The 18,769-nt window shown below is 46.4% G+C and overlaps 1 protein-coding gene across 2 annotated transcripts in view; it reads left to right on the top strand.

The window, feature by feature from the left end:
* TTC3 (tetratricopeptide repeat domain 3) overlaps positions 1 to 18,769 on the top strand; it is a 2,698,168-nt gene that overhangs the window by 1,917,301 nt on the left and 762,098 nt on the right. For both annotated transcript variants that reach the window (XM_069636090.1, XM_069636092.1), the window contains exon 33: positions 2,327 to 3,206. In XM_069636090.1, coding sequence (XP_069492191.1) covers positions 2,327 to 3,206 — 880 coding nt within the window. The remainder of the gene's footprint in view (positions 1 to 2,326; positions 3,207 to 18,769) is intronic.

The following is an 18,769-nucleotide window of genomic DNA, read 5'->3' as shown; positions in this document are numbered from 1 at the left end:
GAACCGAAGAGAAGCGGAGAAGAAGATGCCTGCTGCAACTCCCGAGTCCCGGTGAAGCCCTGCTGCAGTCCTGAGCTATCCACCCTTCCACGACAAGAGCAGATCCAGTTCGGAGTCTTCTTCCCTTGAGCCTGGTGGGATCAACCAGCTCACCTTCCACAGACAGAGGAACTTCTTCTCGGTCGAAATCGCTGCACACAGCTGTAGTAGTCCGGTTAGCCATCTGAAGAGCCTCTCCTGTTTTAAAGGAGCGCACCTTTTATTCATTGTTGCTTTGCTGCTGCTGGCTTCATCCCTGGGTAGTGCAGATCGCTCCAGATGTCGTCCTTCTTGTCCCCACGACTGAAGCTTCAGGAACCGTGAGTCTGCAGCAACTACCAGGAACAACTGCCGTAGCACCAGCTTTTCTTCATACGAATAAGGTACTGTGTCCGACTTCGAGGAACTAGGGTGAACCCCTTGTCTCCTCACCAAAGGCTTCTCCTTATCTTCCTTCCCTCTTATAACTTTTTCTTCCCTTTTGACAATATCTAAGTAGTCCTGGTAATCTCGAATCATGCACTGTTCTAACCTTGTGATCCTCGACAACTGGACCCCTGTCCCAATGACACTGGTGCAGGCCTATTGACTTTTATCTACGTTTTAGAAAGTGTCTCTTGATTCTATCCCCCTTGACAAAAGTATTGCCTTTGATTTTTGTCCCCATCTCTCTTGTGTTAATTCATGTGCTAAGTGTGTTCGACTACGATAACATTTCTTCTCGCGGGTACGCTTTTCTTTCGTAAGACCGAACTGCCATTACTGTCGAAAAGTGATTGCGTATTAACCCATGGTAACGTCTTTGTTCCACAACACCGGTCTGTCAAATCCCAATGTACTTACCTTAAATTTATCTACACAAGGGGAATTGGTTGTGTGTAGTATATTTGGAGTGTGGTTTTAATTTAATAGAAGTGAAGTGTTTTGTGAACAGATGGTTTAAAAATAAATATACATATATTTTTAACCAGAAACCTTGAGTCAGTGTTTGCTTGAGTCACAGTAATTGTAGTCCTTTGTGTAATCTATACTACTGCTCATTTGCTCTTGAGAAGTCTGGCTGCTCAGCCATTGCTACCACTTTTTCTGTGTACTACAGGCTTGTACCAAAGGTGAAATTGTACTACCACTTGTAGTCTTAACTGTGTGTAGTGGTCCCTAAGGGCACTGCACAGGATTCTGCCTAACACTGTACCTCTAATTTGAAGGTAAAATTGTCCCTCAAACTGGAAGAAGTTTTCTTTTTGTAGCACGATGGACTTGAGCTCTATGATTAATCCCGTCGGGACTCTTTGTTGGGTTGGGTTGCATTGTGGGTCAAAAAGCTGTGTATTGTCTCTATCGCTTCTTCCTGTGGTACATGCTGACTAAGAAATCATTGTCCACATCAAACATCTCTCCTTCAAAGATTTTAATCGGGGCTTTCGTATGTTTTAAGTATGTGGTCGTACTCTGGCTTTAATCGTATTCATGAGCATGTGAATCCATGCAAGACCCCATGCTGGAGAAGGAACAAGTTACTTACCTGTAACTCCTGTTTTCCAGCATAGGCTTTGCATGGATTCACATGCAAACCCTCCCCCCTATGGCTGTTCTTAGTTCATACTGGCGCTTTACGTGCTCTACCAAATCTCTAGATGGCCACCCATGGTGGAACTTAGGAGGACAAGTGTCATTGGCTGGGGCAATATGACCCGAATGACAGTGATTGGTTATAGAGGATACAAGTAGTTTTCAGTCTAAAGTGAAACTGCTTTCTTTTTACTGAGGGACTCCCACCTCGACGACAGGGAATATTCATGAGCATGTCAATCCAAGCAAGAACCATGCTGGAGAACAATAGTTACTGGTAAGTAACTTAAACCTTATCAGACCTTAAATGCTGCAAATATACATGTTGCCTGTTTGTGAAGTATATAGCAGTGGTTGTCCGAATGTTCTAACCAGCTCAGTATTTCTGAATCCAGTAATCTGTCCACAAATTATTAATCTCTCTGGAGGTCTTTCTCCATTGCAAAACCTGTTCACCAGATTAAAATTAAAAATACTTTAATTTATGTTCCTTATTCATGCCAAGTCATATTTTTCATGAGATATGTATGAGCCAACTATATCCTCTTTTTAATGCTGCAGAATTTTAAGCATCCTGTTCTTGAGCTACAAATGTTCAAGGAAAGTTATGTTATAGAATAGACAATCCAACTGTGTAAACTAGTAAAATATTAATGAAAAAATAGAACCATGGGATATACACAGTTTAATGTTTTTTTCTTCTTTTTTATTCAAGGTATTTCTTTCAGATTTTAGATAAACATGGGCCTCTGCAGATGGACGATGAGTTATTTGTAGGAGAATATGAACTTTTCCCCCCAGAAGCTCATAAATTGGTGGAGGAAGCAGGTGGACTTAAGCCTTTTCTTCTGGCATCACTTCGTTTTTTCATGGTTGCTGACAACTTAATTGGATTGCTGAAGCATACTCTTTTGCATAAGGAAGTTGCAACTACACTGACTGAAAGTGTGGAATTTAAAGCAAAATTAAAAACTGCAGAATACCCCTTGCCTCTAAGCAGTGTAAATATTAAGTTATTCTCAGACTATCGCACTTTAAACCCAGGTGCAAAAGAATTCAAACCGGTGTCTGAAATTTTTCATGAGCCTAGTTATCGTGAATATTCCAGTAGTTATTCAGAATCAAATTCTCAAAGTGGTGAAAGTATAGGCACTTCGGACACCTCACCTATTGCTAATTCCATCATACAGCCTCAACCTGTACCCTTTCAGTTCAGCGCTGGACAAACCATTTCTTTTTCCGGCGGCATGCCTTTGCCATTAGTGCCTACAGATGCCTACACTCAGGCAGTTCCTTTCATGGCACCTACACCCAATGTTGTGATTCAACCTGTCTCTATTAAAGGATCCAAAAGTGATACTCCACTTAGTGACATGGAAGCAGCATTAGATAGAGATTCTGTATGTGAAACCATCTACTCTGATTCAATGGAAGTGCATAACTGTGCTTATGGTACACAAACGCCTTACTACAACCCGAATGGGGAGACTGTATTCAAGGATGTCAGCAGTAATGCATCGGTTGAATTTCGTCCCAGTTTAATTAATATGGAAAAGAAAAAGAAACCTTCTCTTACAAGGATGGTCGCAGTACAGGTAAGATATGGTGTCACAGTTCTGTTGTATTCCGCCTAGTTTCAATCTGAGAAATTAAGTTAGTCTATAACAAGTACGTATTTTATAAAGCAGCACTAAAATGATATTGTCGCCATGCTAAAGAGTACATTATGATGACTGTTAGGCAGAATCCTGTGCAGTGCCCTCATGGACCACTACACACAATTAAGACTACAGGTGGCAATACAAGTTTTACCTTTGGTACAAGCCTTTATTACTATGTTAAGTGGTAGCGGTAGCGGAGCAGCCAGGCTTATCTCAAGAGTATATGAGCAGTAACAGAGATTACACAAAGGGACCACAATTGCTGTGACTCAAGCAAACACTGACTCAAATTTTTAGGTAAAAAATATAAGTGCATTTATTTTTAAAACATTTGTTATCAAAACAACACTTCTATTAATTCAAAAATCACACGTAAAATATACTACAATTAACTTTGTACAGTATTTCTCAAGGTAAGTACCCTGTGTTTGAATGGACCGGTGTTATGAAACAGAACACGTTACCGTGAATACAAATGCGATCATTTTTTGACAGTTCGGTCTATTAGGGAAACGCGGGGCAAAAACACACTTAGCACCCGAGATACCCAGAGCGAGTTGGGGGCAAAAATCATAGGCAATATGTTAATTAGGCAGACAGAATCGAAGAACACACGTGGACCGGAATTCAAGAGCCAAAGTCAAATGACACTGGGTGCCTGTTGTCGAGGATCACACAGTCAAAGTTCAAGATTCAATGTTGCCAAGAGTACTTTGATATTGTCAATATTCGGAAGCAAAAGTGATAAGAAGGAGGGAAAAGTAAGGACAAGCCTTAAGGTAGAGAAATGGGGATTTCACCAAAAATTCCTCAAACAGGACACAGTATCTTTCTAAATGAACGAAGTTGGTGCCACGGCAGTTGTTCCTGTTGGTTTCCCAGAGACCCACGCTTTCCTGCAGCTTCAGCACGAAGGACGATGAGGGGGTCCGCACCACACAGGGATGAGGCTGGCAGCAGTGACAATGAATAAAATGTGCGTTCCTTAAAAACAGGAGAGGGTCTTCAGGTGGCTATCCGGACCACTACAGCAGTGTGCAGCAATTTCGACCACGAAGGCGACCTCTGGCTGAAGATGATGAGCTGGTTATCCCCACCAAACTCAAGGGAAGAAGATTCTGGACTGGATCTCCTCTTAGTCGTTGAAGGGTAGACGGCTCAGGACTGCAGCAGGGCTTCACCGGTACAAAGTAGTTGCAGCAGTCAACCTCTCCTTCCACTTCTCGTCGGTTCCTTGTAGTTCCAGTGGCGACTCTTTGACTTCCAGCCCAAGAGTTCTGCCTTTTATGCGAAAACCCCCCATTCACACAGCCTAGCTGTCAATCACCCAGCAGGGGGGTTGTCCAGCCTGGACAACCACCTTGTCCAATCATGACAAAGTGCGACTCGGGTTTCCTAGGATACCCCGTGCAGGGGGGTGACTACACCCCTCCCTCACATTCAGCCCACCTAGACACCCAGGCGCCTTGAGGAGGGCTTCTAGGTAGAAGCCCGCCAAAAGACAGTGAACAAAGAAGGTAAACCTAGTTTGCTGCGCAGAGTAAAACACAAGAAGGATTTTAACAAAAAGAAATGGCGAATAAACCGCACCGGAGCCAAACGAAAAAGGATCTGGTCAAGCGGGTTTAAGTTTGAGGTTAACACAATAACTACAATATTACCATGGTTATATAAGATAACCGCGGTAGAAAATTAGGGTAGATACCACTGCCACCAGCCATGTCTAAATGTTAAAAGAGCAAAACAATGCTCTGGGAGTTACAGATAAAGAGAGTTAAGAGTTAACCCTTCCAGCACTCCATGTAAGATGGTGTGTACTGGATCTGTGGTTAAATTTGACTAAAGTTAATGGTAACTTTACCCTTTTCTGGGGGACAGTAGTCAGCCTCAGAAATGGAGTTGGTGGGAGGTCAGAACGACAATCCTGTGTCACTACACTGAAGGTGCTGTGTGACACAAAAGAAGGGGACTACTGAAGTGGTGTACTCCAGAGTCCACAATCACAAAAACAGGTGAAAACACATAGCAAAACACAAGTAAGAGTGGGGGAAAAGCTCACACTCTTACCAAGTGGAAAGAAATAACTCCAGAGATCCAGCAAAGCTGCTGAGGGACTCACTAGGTAAGGGAAATTAGCCATGAAATGAGAATTCTCTCTAACATGGTGGATTTAACTAATGATGACTTTCCGATTAAAGAGGACCCTGTGATCGGTAAAAAAATCTCTGAAACAAATTAAAAAAACAAAAAATAAAAAAAAATTAGGAAAATCAATTAGATTACTAACAAATTGTTTAGGAATTTGGTATTACCGAGGGAACTTTCCTCCAGGGACAACATTGTTACTCTAAACAATGAAGAGGGCCCTAACCCTTGAAGGAAACTGCCCCTCGGGGCATGCCTCTTACTAATAATCACGAGAAAAAAGCGGAATTGCAGCTTACACCTATTCAGTTCCTATTCAGCATGCAGAGACTCCTAAAAGCATGAAAATTCCTATAGATGGTATGAACGAAGGCCCACCAACAATTCCGTAGGCAGGGGGTAGCGTGGTCCGGACTGTTGCTGAATCTCCTGGTGTTCAGCCAGGTCTTCCATTAGTGGAGGTGCCTATGGGCACCCCTGAACAGTCTGGCCCTGCAGAAGGACACTGTGACTCTATACCTGCCCTGAAGGATGCCCCCATAGCGACCTTCCCTCTTGTAGAATCTATACAACCAACACTGGGTGAGAATCCTATTCTGATCAACATTGCTTCGGCAAAAAGATTACTACAGGAGTTATATAACTCCAAACCTACTTCTGAGGGTAGTCCCTTAAATAATCCTGGCCCGAACTCAGATTTTAAGGAGGATAGGCAATTGGCCCTGGCTAACGGACAAGTAAGATATATATATCCAGGGTACACTTGTGGGACTCTCCGCCTGATCCAAAAGATCAGCAAGGGGGTCTTAAAAACATGGGAGATCTTTATGTCCCCAAAAATCTACATCATATCCGGCAAAACTCCTTACTCTCAAGACCACTTTGTGATCAAGAGAGAAATCCTTTAGGCCCTGATAACATACAGAAGAGAACAATATTAAGAGGTTCAAGGGGGGAGGGGCTGTCACAACCCTCGCCCAAAACCCCCTCTGGCAAACCCATTGGCCAGGTGGAGTCAGGACTCGGGCCTCTAGGGCCTGGCATCCTCTTCAAAAGCCCTTATGGGGCCAGTCCTGGCGCCTATGGCGCCAGGCTCATACACCATGAACAACAATGTGCTTGGAAACTACATTATTGTATTGTCAGCCAACATGGAGACATCCACATAGCTTGGTTCCATAAGAACCAAGCTATGCGGTCTAGTGTTTTGGGTGTGACAGGCCTGGAACTACTTTCCCTGGAACTACTTTCCCTGGTACTACTTTACCTGGGCTATATAAACCACCCCTGACTGCAGAACATGCTTCGTGTTACTATGCACCTTGCAACGTGACGCTCACCGTGTCCAGCTATTCCTCGAACCTCGGAGAAGCAGAACCTGCAAGGAGACAAAGGGAACATCATTAGCAGCAGCATCGTACCTACAGTCTTCATCTTTAAACACTCACAGCTACTGAGAACAGCTTCCTCGAATCTGTACGCCTCCCGGACAGAACGACCTGAAAGAGGAAGATGTAGGCAACATTAAAGAAAGCTGTAGAGACATTTACAAATTACGAACTGCTCAAAAGGCTTACCTGGCTGGTCGCCTCTCGGCTGGCACCACTCCGGACATTCCACTCGCGCTGAAGAACACCGCGACCTACAAGGAAGGATAACACAGGTTAGCAAAGGCAAGACTTTGCAGCGCTACACATAGCGCTTACTTACCGCATCATAGCGCTCTTAATGCGCCATCATTTACCAGCGGGGCTCAACCAAGCCTGTTTGCCGTGCTGAAGCTCTGCATACCTAAGGAAGAAAAAAAGAGACATTTTAAACAAAGAAAGGCATGCAGGATAGCAACAAAACAAAAGAACAGCAATAAGACCTACCTGAACAATATCAAACCGGCCGGCGTCAGTGAAGTAACTGGGCCGCACTCGCCCATGAACGACAACGCGCCCCTGCAAAGAAGGCAGGACGGAAAACACGCCTAATTCTACCACAAGGCAGAACCTTACCCGCAGACCACATCGGGGCAAAGCTGAGAAGCATACCAGCGAGTAGCCCGGCTGGCTGGTGTCCCTGTGGATACCAGGTGAGTGTAACAGGGACTTGGAAGATTTACAGAATGACCCGTTGAACCGAGTTAAGCCAGAATACCTGGCTCAATTGGTGGAAACTAACACAACAGATGTTCTTCAGTTAACTAGCCTTTGGGGGGAGGATATGCCCATATGTTTGAATCGTGCGAATATTCTTAAAATCTTCTGCCAGATACGAGCTTTGGTTCTGGTTACTACTTATGACCTACAGAGGTTCTTCTTCCCTATTAAGGGAAGAACTGACCAAACCAATATAGTACTTAAGTCAAGAGTGGTCCTTGATTTGGTAATGGGTCAAGCCGCGGGGTTGAGAGAACTAGAATATAACATTGAGTTAGCAGAGGCTCAACTGTCTCCACCCAAAGCCGAGAGAGATAAAGAATACTGGGGAAACTTGACTATGGTTTACCATCCTGAAAGACCCCTAGATTTCTCTAGAGTAAACTATGGGGACACTAGGGATTGGGCCAAAGTGACCTCAGCATTGTGGAATTAAAAGCTGCTGGAGTAGAGTGATTACTCCGAAGGGGCCGTCTAAGGCTACTGTCCTTAGTTTCCTCTCTTGGAATACTAGGGGGAATAATATTGATACAGTAGCCATGTTAAAAAACACTGATTGTTTCTTTCTTCAAGAAACATGGCTACTTTCCAACCCCTCGACAGATGGGTAGGATATCCTGTCACAAAATGCTAAATCCAGCCTGGGGGGGGGGGGGAGGCCCTCCGGAGGTCTTCTTATTGGTATAAAATTCACCCTTGGACTATTATCCAGGATCTTAGGAGATACACCCTTGGGAATTTTGGCAGTTAGTGTTGATCTTAAGGAAGAGTTGTTCGCTACTCTTTTTATTAACATCTACTGGCATCCGGGGATAGCTCTCTTGGAAGATTTCCTGGGAAAAATTACGGATATAATTTTGGACTGGAGAAACTTGCATATTCTAGGGTTGGTTATTTTACCAGGGCACTTAAACTCTGACTGCTCCTCCAATCCTGAGTATGATGAGGGGGATTTAGGTGATGATTCTGGAGATCCCTTAGTCATGGGCCATAAATCTTATTGGGGTAGACTTTGGAATCTTTTCTTGACTTCGGCTGGCCTGACATGCCTTAATGGCTATTTTGACCAGTCCGGTACACTCCCACCAACGTGGCGTAGGGGAGCCTCTTCATCAACTTTAGATTATTTTTTTTGTGGATGAATCTCTGGCTCCTTTGGCCTCGAAGTTGAAGGTGACCTTTAACACTTAGAGTGATCATGGGACTGTGGGGGTTTGTTAAGACGGATTTCTGAACTCTGTCCTGGTGGCGCGGAAGTTCAGAAGGCCAACCTAATTACTTGGAATAGGCTAACCTCTGGACGAGCCAGACCAATCAAGTTAGCGATCGCGGCGGTCAAGACTAGGTCTCAAGAGGGGTGAGGGTGACTGAAAGCCCGCAATGAGCACACAAAGCAAGATCACTTACAAACTACTCCAAACAGTTGTTATATTAAAAATATATACACATTTATTTCAAGGCCTTTAAAACAATGACCGTAGCGAGAAAATCACAATATAACGATAGTAAACCAACACATACCATATCAACACAATATATATACAAATACAACCAGTCTCAAGCGTTATATGCACGAAATGTGTAGTCCACCTAAAAGGGAGGGAAAACAGGCAGTGCGAAATAATGCTTAGACCCAGTTCACCTTCAGAGGCACCTAACTAGATGGAAGTCCGAGCCCTGTGAAGAGTGGAGCCTTGTGCTCAAAAGTACCTGCACGCGCTGGTGCCAACGGGCAAAAGGAGAAGCTCTTCGAGGGAAATCAGGCAGTTCAGTTTAGTGCACAAAAGAAGAAGAACAAGTTCCGCGACTCAAGCGCAGCCTCCACAGTGGGCAGAAGCAGAGCGCGAGTACGGAAAAGGGTGCTGTTTGACACAGCGGGGAAAAGCAATGGGCTCCTGCAGGAGGGCGACCAGATCCTAGCTATGCTACTCACCGGTCCCCGATGCAAGCAGACCCAGGCTTCTCCGCGTCCGTTTCAGTAGCTGGCAGGTTCAGAAGAGCAGGGAACGCCTCGTCGTCGTGTTGAGTAAAAAGACGTCCCAATCGAAGAAACCCGCACAGTTTGTTACCACAGCAGGGCAACGGAGCGGCCGTGTGTATCTGAGCCAAATGTACACTACTCACTTCAGACCTGGGAACGCCAAGTGTACGAAGCGTGTGAGAGTGACAAGGACTCGAAATACTACACAACCTGGCGGCGGTTACAGAGCAAGACTCCCGTGTAAGCTGGTCAGTCAGCTGGATGGCCCAGAGACGCTTCCGAAGGCTTACTGGCAGGAGATGGTGAAGATGCCGAGAATAGCTGTTCCCGCTATTCCAAGGGACGAAGTACCAGTACAGGCCTTCTGGTTCGATCAAAGGTGAAAAGGGTTTCACAAGGCGACAGCAGTGCAGAGGAGAAGTCCTTCAGCGGGTCACCAGCGATTCCTCGGTCCAGCCTCTTGGTTGCAGGATACTTGGCTCCTGTATTCCTTCGTTCGTGAGAACTCAGGAGATCGACATGGTAGTGGTGTTTCCAGCCCCCTCTTATCCACGGTTCCCTTCGCGCCAAAACGGAGGGGACCCAATGGGAGATCCGCTCATCAACACACACCATTTGTGGACCAATCACGGACCACGGTGGTCCCAGGCATTCACACCACCCTAGACTCTCTGGCACCCAGGATGTGTATTGGGACCAGACATCCCAGCCCACATCCTGGAGGCACACACAAGACATGTAGAAGCCCGCAAAAGCATCCGTGTTTCGCGGGAAAGTACATGCCCAAATAAGGAAGGCCCCGGGTTGGCTCGACCTGGGGAAGGTGAAGGGAGCAAGACGGTCAGCGGACAGGACAAAGGAGCCTCGTGGTCTGGCCATTTTGGGAGCCAGGCCACCATTTTGGGTTAAGCGCGGAAAACGCGCTTAGAACGCCAAAAGGAGCTCAAAACACAAGAAACGATCGCTGCCACCATTCCTGTCCCTGAATCACTTGCACCGATCAGATACAATCCTAAACGAGTATCTAGGGCCTGTAGAAGGCTAGAGACCCAAGAGAGCTGTAACTTAGCTTACAGTGCCCTCTTGTGTCATGTTGCACAAAAGCCGCAACATGATAAAAGAAACTACAGGAAACAGCGTTCCCCGGTACTGACTGTCTTAAAGGCATGTCAGTTTCCCTGTAAGAAAGGAGCGAAAGCCCAGAGGAGTGCGGCAGAAGGCTGCACTTCTCTGGCAAAGTCAAGAACAAGGTGAAAAACAACAGCAAAAAGTTTAGGGGTTGCCACATGGAAGGAAAATTACCTACAATTACGAAATCTTTCCTAACAGGGTTTCCCTCTCCTTTCCTGCCAGAGAGGCTATCTCAAGGGGGCCTATCAATTTGAGAACGATAGGATATGGCAGTGGGGTTTGTTGGTCTCTGGCAAATATCAATCTTTTTAATCAAAAATTGTTGGAGTCCTTGAATACTACCTCCTACCAATGGAAAATAGCGGTCTTCACAAGTCTAGGGTATGATATATTTTGAAAAATCTCTATTGTAAAGCCCAGGACTCCCTAGTAAAGGGCACTTGCAAAAGAAACCATCTCCATAAATATAACAGAGAGGTGGCCGTAGAAAAGGCTAGGATGCAAAAGCGCATTAAGAGAGACTCAGAAACTTAAGACTGATCAAAAATCGAAAAATATATTTACTGGGGTGATCAGACAGAAATACAAGAATTTCTGTATTTCTAAAAATAATCGAATGCTACAAGATGATGCAGTGCTGATGCTTAATATTCTGGTAAAAAGGGATCTCAGGGGTTTTTGGGGTGCAATCAATGGGCAAAATCCAGTCTCTGCCGTTAGTCAATTGAATTGGGTTCCTGATGCTGAATGGGTCTTCTTCTTCTCCGATCTTTATAAATTTGAGCATAAGACATGCCACGATTATGAAATCGGGGAAAGGACTAACTCTACTCCATGGGAACCAATTGTCGACTATGAAGAGGTCCTCACCCTCATACGTAAAGCCAAAAACTCTAGGGCTCCAGGGCCCAATGGTTTTACGAATAACACTTTCAAAGGGCAGCCAGAAATATGGGCCCACATACTTACAAAGTTATATAATAACGTAGTTGATAGTGGTACTATCCCCCCTAGTTTGCAGACTGCCCTTATTGTCGCCATATTTAAGAGAGGGTATAGAAGTCTGGCTAAAAATTATCGACCAATTGCTTTGATCGACGCAGATTGCAAGCTATTTTCCTCCTTGCTCCTATCCCACCTTAATGCTTGGATATTAAAGAACCAATTAATAATTAATAATTGCCAAACTGGCTTTAGGGCGGGGCATTCTACAAATCTAAATGGTCTGATTGTCACGGCTCTGCATACCTCCACCTGGTGAAAATTAGGGGGAACACTTTTTGTCGCCTCCATTGACTTGTCAACTGCCTTTGACTCGGTCATTAGAGGTCGACTTTGGGCCAAACTCAAAAAGTGGGGCATCCCTGAGGGACTTTTGAAACTAATACAGGCTATGTATGGAAATTCGGCATCCATGTCAGGCTTAATATGGAAGGGAACGTATGCAGAAGAATTAGAACTTGGATAGGGGTCCGTCAGGGTTGCTCTTTGGCACCCTGCCTTTTTAATCTTTACCTGGCAGATGTAGGTGAATTCCTCCTTGAAGCAGGGTTGGTGAGTGCCAAGCTGGGCGCCCTAACATTCTCGTGGCTGGCCTACGCCAACGATTTCCTTCTATTTGACCATACCAAAATCGGGCTTCAACGGTTGATCAATAAATTCCAACATTATGCCAAACTCAATGGGCTTAAAGTCAACCCGAGTAAAACCTGTATTTTGGTGATCTCAAAAAATAGAAAGACCAAAGCCCTAGATTGGCAAATGGAGGGTAAACCTATTCAGAGAGCACAAACAATTCAATACTTGGCCTTTCCAATTTTGGCCCAACCTTCAGTCTCTGAACTTAAATGGGCGATTAAGCACAAGGCAATCCCGATTTCTATCCACATGACCAAATTAGATAGAAAATATGGAAGATTCTTGGTAAAGCCTGTAGTGGATTTCTGTGAAGGGAAGGTAGTCCCTAAATTACTATATGACATGGAGTTACACTTTAGGGATATCCCTCCAGTTTGGGACACAATAGAAGGAATAATTTGGAGAAAGGTCCTGAATGTCTTTAACAGTATCCCGGTGGTAGCTATTAGATCTGAATTGGGACTGGTCTCGCTTCAAGCCAAATCCCTGTGACGATATTTCGCTCATTCCTCATTCCGCTATATGTAGACCTGGGTATTTTCTTCTTGACCGAGGATGGTACTGTAGGGAATGACTACTTGAATAAATTCAAGATTCTATGTGACGGCACCATTAGGAACCTCTCTCCACGGATAGGAAAACACTCATGATCAACCCAGATAAGGTTAAGAAACTGCTTTACACTTTAGATTGGTCCAATACGATAGAACATCTACATTCGTACCCCTCTATGTGCAATTTAAAAGATGAAAATAGAAAAGGAGGTAGTCCATCGTTTATGATGTTTCAATTCCCCAATCAGTTCTTTCGCTCCCTTCTCCTCAAACTTAGGTGGAACTCTTTATTAACTAAGGAGGTCCTGAGGAGAAGGAATTTGATTGATGACTCTAATAGTCATTGTAGATTTTAGAGTGCCTCGAACTTACTAAAAATAGGAATCTATATCTGAGGAAATTTCGTATTTTGGGGCTCTTGGGAGATGATTATATATGGTCCAGATGCATATCTATTAATGATTTATCAGAAGGGCTCGCTGTTGCCAGCTTTATTAAATCTTTGGACCTGACTCAGGCATTGGCTTGAAAGGGATCGGTCAGCCCCGGAGGGATCTTATGTCGGGCCTTCTTTTACATGGATGGGTTTCTTTTTTTATGCCCAGTTTGGTTATGTTTTACATGAATTTGTGCTAACTTGACTCGTCTTTCTTATGAAATTGTTTTACTAAATAGAGTATATTCTGAATTTTGCTATCGCACTCTATATTGTAATGTTTATTTTATATGACCTACTTTTTTTCTTCTCTTTTAAACATTGGTATTGTCAATAAATAAATATGTATGTAAAGGTTTCATATGTAAACCAGATACAATAAAAAAAATAAAAAAGGCACGAGGTGTCTGTCCCATCCTGGACCTCAGGGCCTTGAACAAGTTTCTGAGTAAGGACAAATTCAGGAATTTGACGTTGAGATAGATTCTACAGGCTGCTTATTTCCATGTGCCGATACACCAAAAGCACAAGAAGTTCCTAACGTTACTTATTGGTGACAAGCACTATCAGTTCAAAGTGCTTCCCTTTCGGTTGACCTCTGCGCGCCTAGGGTCTTCGCAAACCTCATGGCAGTAGTTGCGGCTCCATGTATTTTCATACCTGGACGACTGGCTGATGCGAGGGAAGTCGGCGGGGCAAGTCTTGTCTCATCTGGAAGACCCCTGCTGCTACTGCACAGTCTGAGCTTCTCCCTCAACTTGAAGTCCCATTTTACGCCAGTCCAGCAGTTCCAGTTCATCGGAGCGGTCCTAGACACCCTGGTTGGGAAGGCTTTTCCTCCCGAGGAGAGAGTCAGCAACATCGCCCAGATGGTGCAGTTGTTTCAGAACCACGCCACTCTTCCAGCGGCTTCCTTCCTCTGCCTTTTGTGCCTACTGTATTTTTCTAGTGCCAGAGGCCAGGCTGCCTATGTGATCCCTCCAATGACTCCTGAGGAACCAGTGGTCTCAGTACCTGGGAGCCCTCGCTGATCGCCTTTCAGTGTTCAGCCAGGTAGTCCACGGACTCGGCTGATGGAACACGCGCAGCTATCTGTTGGAGGGGAACCCTTCTGGCCACCTTGGCACCAGGCCTGAGTGGTCACAGATGCATCCCTTAAGGATTGGGGGTATCCACTGTGAGGAATTGCAGGTGAATGGCCTCTGGTCTCCATCAGTAGCCAAGTGGCATATCAACAGGCTGGAGTTTCGGGCTATCAGGTTAGCTTGAGGGCTTTTTCCCCGCTGCTCTGAGAGAAGCATGTCCTTGTCCTAACAGAAAACACTGTGGCCATGTATTACTTCAACAAGCAGGGTGACGGGCACTCTCGCACACTTTGCACAGAGGCAGTTCAGCTGTGGTTCTGGTTGAGAGAGAACCAAATCTCGGTCTCGGCAGGGACAGAGAACACCTTGGCAGATGCTATGAACAGGCAGAGCACCATCTTACACAAGTGGGAAATGTCGCCGGAAGTCCTGGAGGAGGTCTTCACTCTCTGGACTACCCCTGCAGTGGATCTGTTCACCACATAGTCCAACAGGATGTGCAAACAGTTTTGCTCGAGGGAATTCTCAGCGGACTGTGCACTAGGGGACGCGTTTCTGGTGGATTGGACCTTTCCTCTCCATTACGCCTTCCCTCCGATTCCTGTCATTCCTTGGGTTCTCAGGAGGTTCAAGAGATTTTGAGCATCCATGATTCTGATCGCCCCAGATTGGGCGAGGCGGACATGGTACTCGGATCTTCTGGATCTGACCATATGTCTGCCTCACCAGTTGCCTCAGCATCCCGATCTCCTGACTCAGTCGGAGGATCAGGTGCTCCACCAATTCTGGAGTCTCTCAACCTACATGTGTGGCTCTTGAGAGGATGAGGTATGATGACTGGGAGATAATTGAGGTATTGCTGGCTGCACGCAGACCTTCTACTAGATCTCTGTATGCGTGCAGGTGGAGAAGATTTGAGGCATGGTGTAGGGGAAAGCAAGACTAACCCTATCCCTTGCCCCACCACCACATTGAAGAAGTTCCTTCTATCACTGGCCTCTTCAGGCCTTCAGGTTGCCACAGTGTAAGTGTATTTGGTGGCCCTATCTGTGTTCAAGAGATGCCCAGACCGAGGTTGATTTTTCACCATTCCGGTTATAGCCCAGTTCCTGAAGGGCCTTCTCAACAAGGAAACAAGGGAGTACTCAATCCCCGGCGTGTTCCACGGAAGCGCAGGACTTGCGGCGCAGGGCCGTCGGTCAGGAAATGTTCCTCATCCCCCTTAACGTAGCGGGAGTCAAGTACACCATTGCGGATTCCTTCAACAGGGAGTTGCGCTCCTGCCTCGAGTGGGAACTTGGGCAGGACCAGATGGACTGCATCTTTGTCTAGTGGGGTAGGCCCCAGATCGATCTGTTTGCGACAGCGAAGAACTCCAAATGCCAGAGGTTTGCCAGCAGAATGCACCAATCGAGGAGCCTGGGGGACGCGTTCTCCTTACCTTGGGAAGGGATGTTTCTGTACGCGTTTCCTCCATTGCCTCTCCTGCTTCGCGTCATTGACACACTCGGTGTCAGTGCAGGATGATGCTCATTGCCCAGGTGTAGCCGAGGCAGAGTTAGTATCCGGACCTTCTCGGCCCGGTCAGCCTCGCCTCCCGTCAAGATACCAGTAGCTCTGGATCTTCTCACCAGAGAAGGAGGCGCAATCTTGCATCACGACCTGGGATTGCTCAACCTGAGGGGTTGGCTCCTGCAGGCATAGTTTGGAGGATATGAGTTACTTGTGGACTGCAGGGAGGTCCTCGCCAAGGCCAGGGCGTCATTGACTTTGAAATGCTACCCACACAAGTGAAAGCGTTTCGCTACGTGGTGCCGATCGCAGAAGGTTACCCCTCTGACGGTCACGGCACTGCAGATTCTTCCATACTTGCTATCCTTGGCCAAGGCCGGACTGGCACACGCCTTGATCAAGATACATCTGGCGGCTATCTCCCGCTACACCAGGTCTCCAGGAAGATCTTCGCTTTGGTCTCATCAACTTGTCAAGGAGTTCCTCAAAGGACTTTTTCGATCTTTCCTGGTGTGGGAACTCAACGTGGTGCTGACGAGGCTCATGAGGGCTCCATTCAAGCCTATGCATCAGGCCCTGCTGAAGCTCCCCTCATTGAAAAACGTCTTTCCTTGTGACCATCCCCTCTGCCAGGAGGGTAGGTGACATCCAGGCCCTATGCTGCAAACAGCCATACCTGACTTTCCACGAATCGAGTGTGGTGCTGAGGACGCACCCCCTTTTTATGCCGAAGGTTCCGTCTGAGTTCCACCTCAGCGAGCCTTTGGCGTTACTGTTTTTTTTCTTGAAGCCTTTGTCACCGGCTGAAAGGGCCTTGCACTTGCTGGACGTTGCTCGTGCCCTGAAGTTCTATGTGACGCACACAAAGTGTTTTCGGAAGACTTCTCATATGTTCGGAAACTTTGGTCCTGTGAACCATGGGAAGGCCTTGTCCAAGGCTTCCATCTCATGGTGGCTCTTCAGCTGCATCACGCACTGTCATTGGTTGGCGAACCAACTGCTGACTGGCCGTCCGAGAGCCCACTCCACTAGAGCGATTGCTGTGATGACGGCGTTCCTGTCTGGTGTGCCCCTGCTGCACATCTGCACAGTCGGCTATGTGAAAGTCCATGCACACCTTCACGAGATTCTACTGCATCAACAGGGATTCCAGGGAGGAGTAAAGAGTCGTCCAAGCAGTGCTATGCAACCTGTTCGCTTGAGGTGAGTCTGTTCCAGAGTTAAGAGTTGATTGCTTCTGTTTAGCCTTGCCACCTCCCGTGGTTGTGTAATGTTGTACTGCTACGTATTCATTATTTATGAGCATGTAAATGCATACCAGACCCCATGCTGGAGAAGGAACAAGTTCCTTACTTGTAACTATTGTTCTCAAGCATGGGTCTGGCATGGATTCACATGAGAACCCTCCCTCCAACCAATCTGCGCCTCTTCTTGGTCATACTGTCACTTTACGTGCTTAGCAAATCTGAAAATGGCTGCCAGTGGAGGGGCTTAGGGAGAGGACGGTCATTCTGACACAAATAGCCTGAAAAAATCTATTTGGACAATTCGATTGGACCACACTATATAAACCCCCTTCTGTTTTTCATCAATATGAGGAGGCCTGCAGAAGGCCTGCATTTCTGCCCCACAGAGGCACGATTGATATGCGAGCTGTAACCATCATAGACTGGTGAAGTTGTTAGACAAGTCTCTTGTAAGCAGAGAATGTCCATTTCCCCTGAGGTAATATCCTTTTCGCTTCCCAAATGGGAAAACCCTCTTGTGTTCCAAAAGCCTATACTCAATCCCAGTGCTCGCTGTTCATTCTGGTCGAAGACCATCTCAGCCTATACTCAATCCCGGTGCTCGCTGTGAATTCCGGTTGTGGACCATCTCTTTTCCTTCATTCAGCTTTCTCAGGTACAATTATTCTACCTTCCTCAGAAGAGAGACTTTTCACTCTCCAAAGCGCTGACTTGCAAACGTTCTCTTTAGAGGGCCCTCCCATTTGGGCGCTGGACTAATAGCTCTTGGAACCTTACTTTCTCCAGCATGGGGTCGGGTCTGGCATGGATTCACATGCTCATGAATATTCCCCGTCGTCAGGCTGGGAATCCTCGGTAAAGAAAAAATCAGTATCAGTTTCGTTTCTGATCTGTCTTTCTTATTAGTAACCAATCACTGAGCTCTGGGTCATACTGCCCCCAGCCAATGAATGCCCTATCCCTAAGCCCCGCCTCTGGCAGCCATCCTCAGATTTTTACCGCACTCTCGTGTTGGGAGACCCCGTGCTTTAGCTCTCAAGTTTTAGCTGCGTTTTTGCGCTTTTTCAGGAGATTTTCTCATTTTTTCGGTTTAATCGAGCCTCAAGCTCCACCGTTTCTACTTCCGATAACGGGGACCCATTTCGGAATTCTTCTACGCCCCTCAAGGGTGAAGTTTTCATTGAGTTTACGCTTCTTGGAGGATTCGGGAAGATCTGTGGCCTACCTCAACGGACATGGCCCAGGACAAGGGAAGCTTGACGCCTGGATCCAAGCTGTTCAGGTGCTGCCCTGGATGCGGATTACAAAATGATTTCAACGAGGACGAGCATTCGCGATGTCTCTACTGCCTTCATGAGGACAAGACGCACGTGGAGAAGGACTGTGCGTTCTGCAAGAACCTTTCGGAACGGACCAAACAAGATTGTCGGGCTTCTAAGTCCTGTGAGGGCGCCCCAGCGACGGGGGCCCAACAGAAGGCCAAGCACTGCGAGTCCGCGGTCACCGGGAGCGCCGAAAGGTCGGGCTCTTCGGCTGCCAGACAGGGCGCGACTTCCCCGGCACGTTCAACCACGAGCCAGCGCTCTGTTTTCGGGGAAGAGGAAGTCCGAGAACCCGGGTA

This window comes from Ambystoma mexicanum, chromosome 7p, assembly GCF_040938575.1.
Source record: "Ambystoma mexicanum isolate Mex_15411 chromosome 7p, UKY_AmexF1_1, whole genome shotgun sequence".
Lineage (NCBI taxonomy): Eukaryota > Metazoa > Chordata > Amphibia > Caudata > Ambystomatidae > Ambystoma > Ambystoma mexicanum.
The sequence above is the reverse complement of the archived record's forward strand: the minus strand, read 5'-3'. Positions and strand labels throughout refer to the sequence as shown.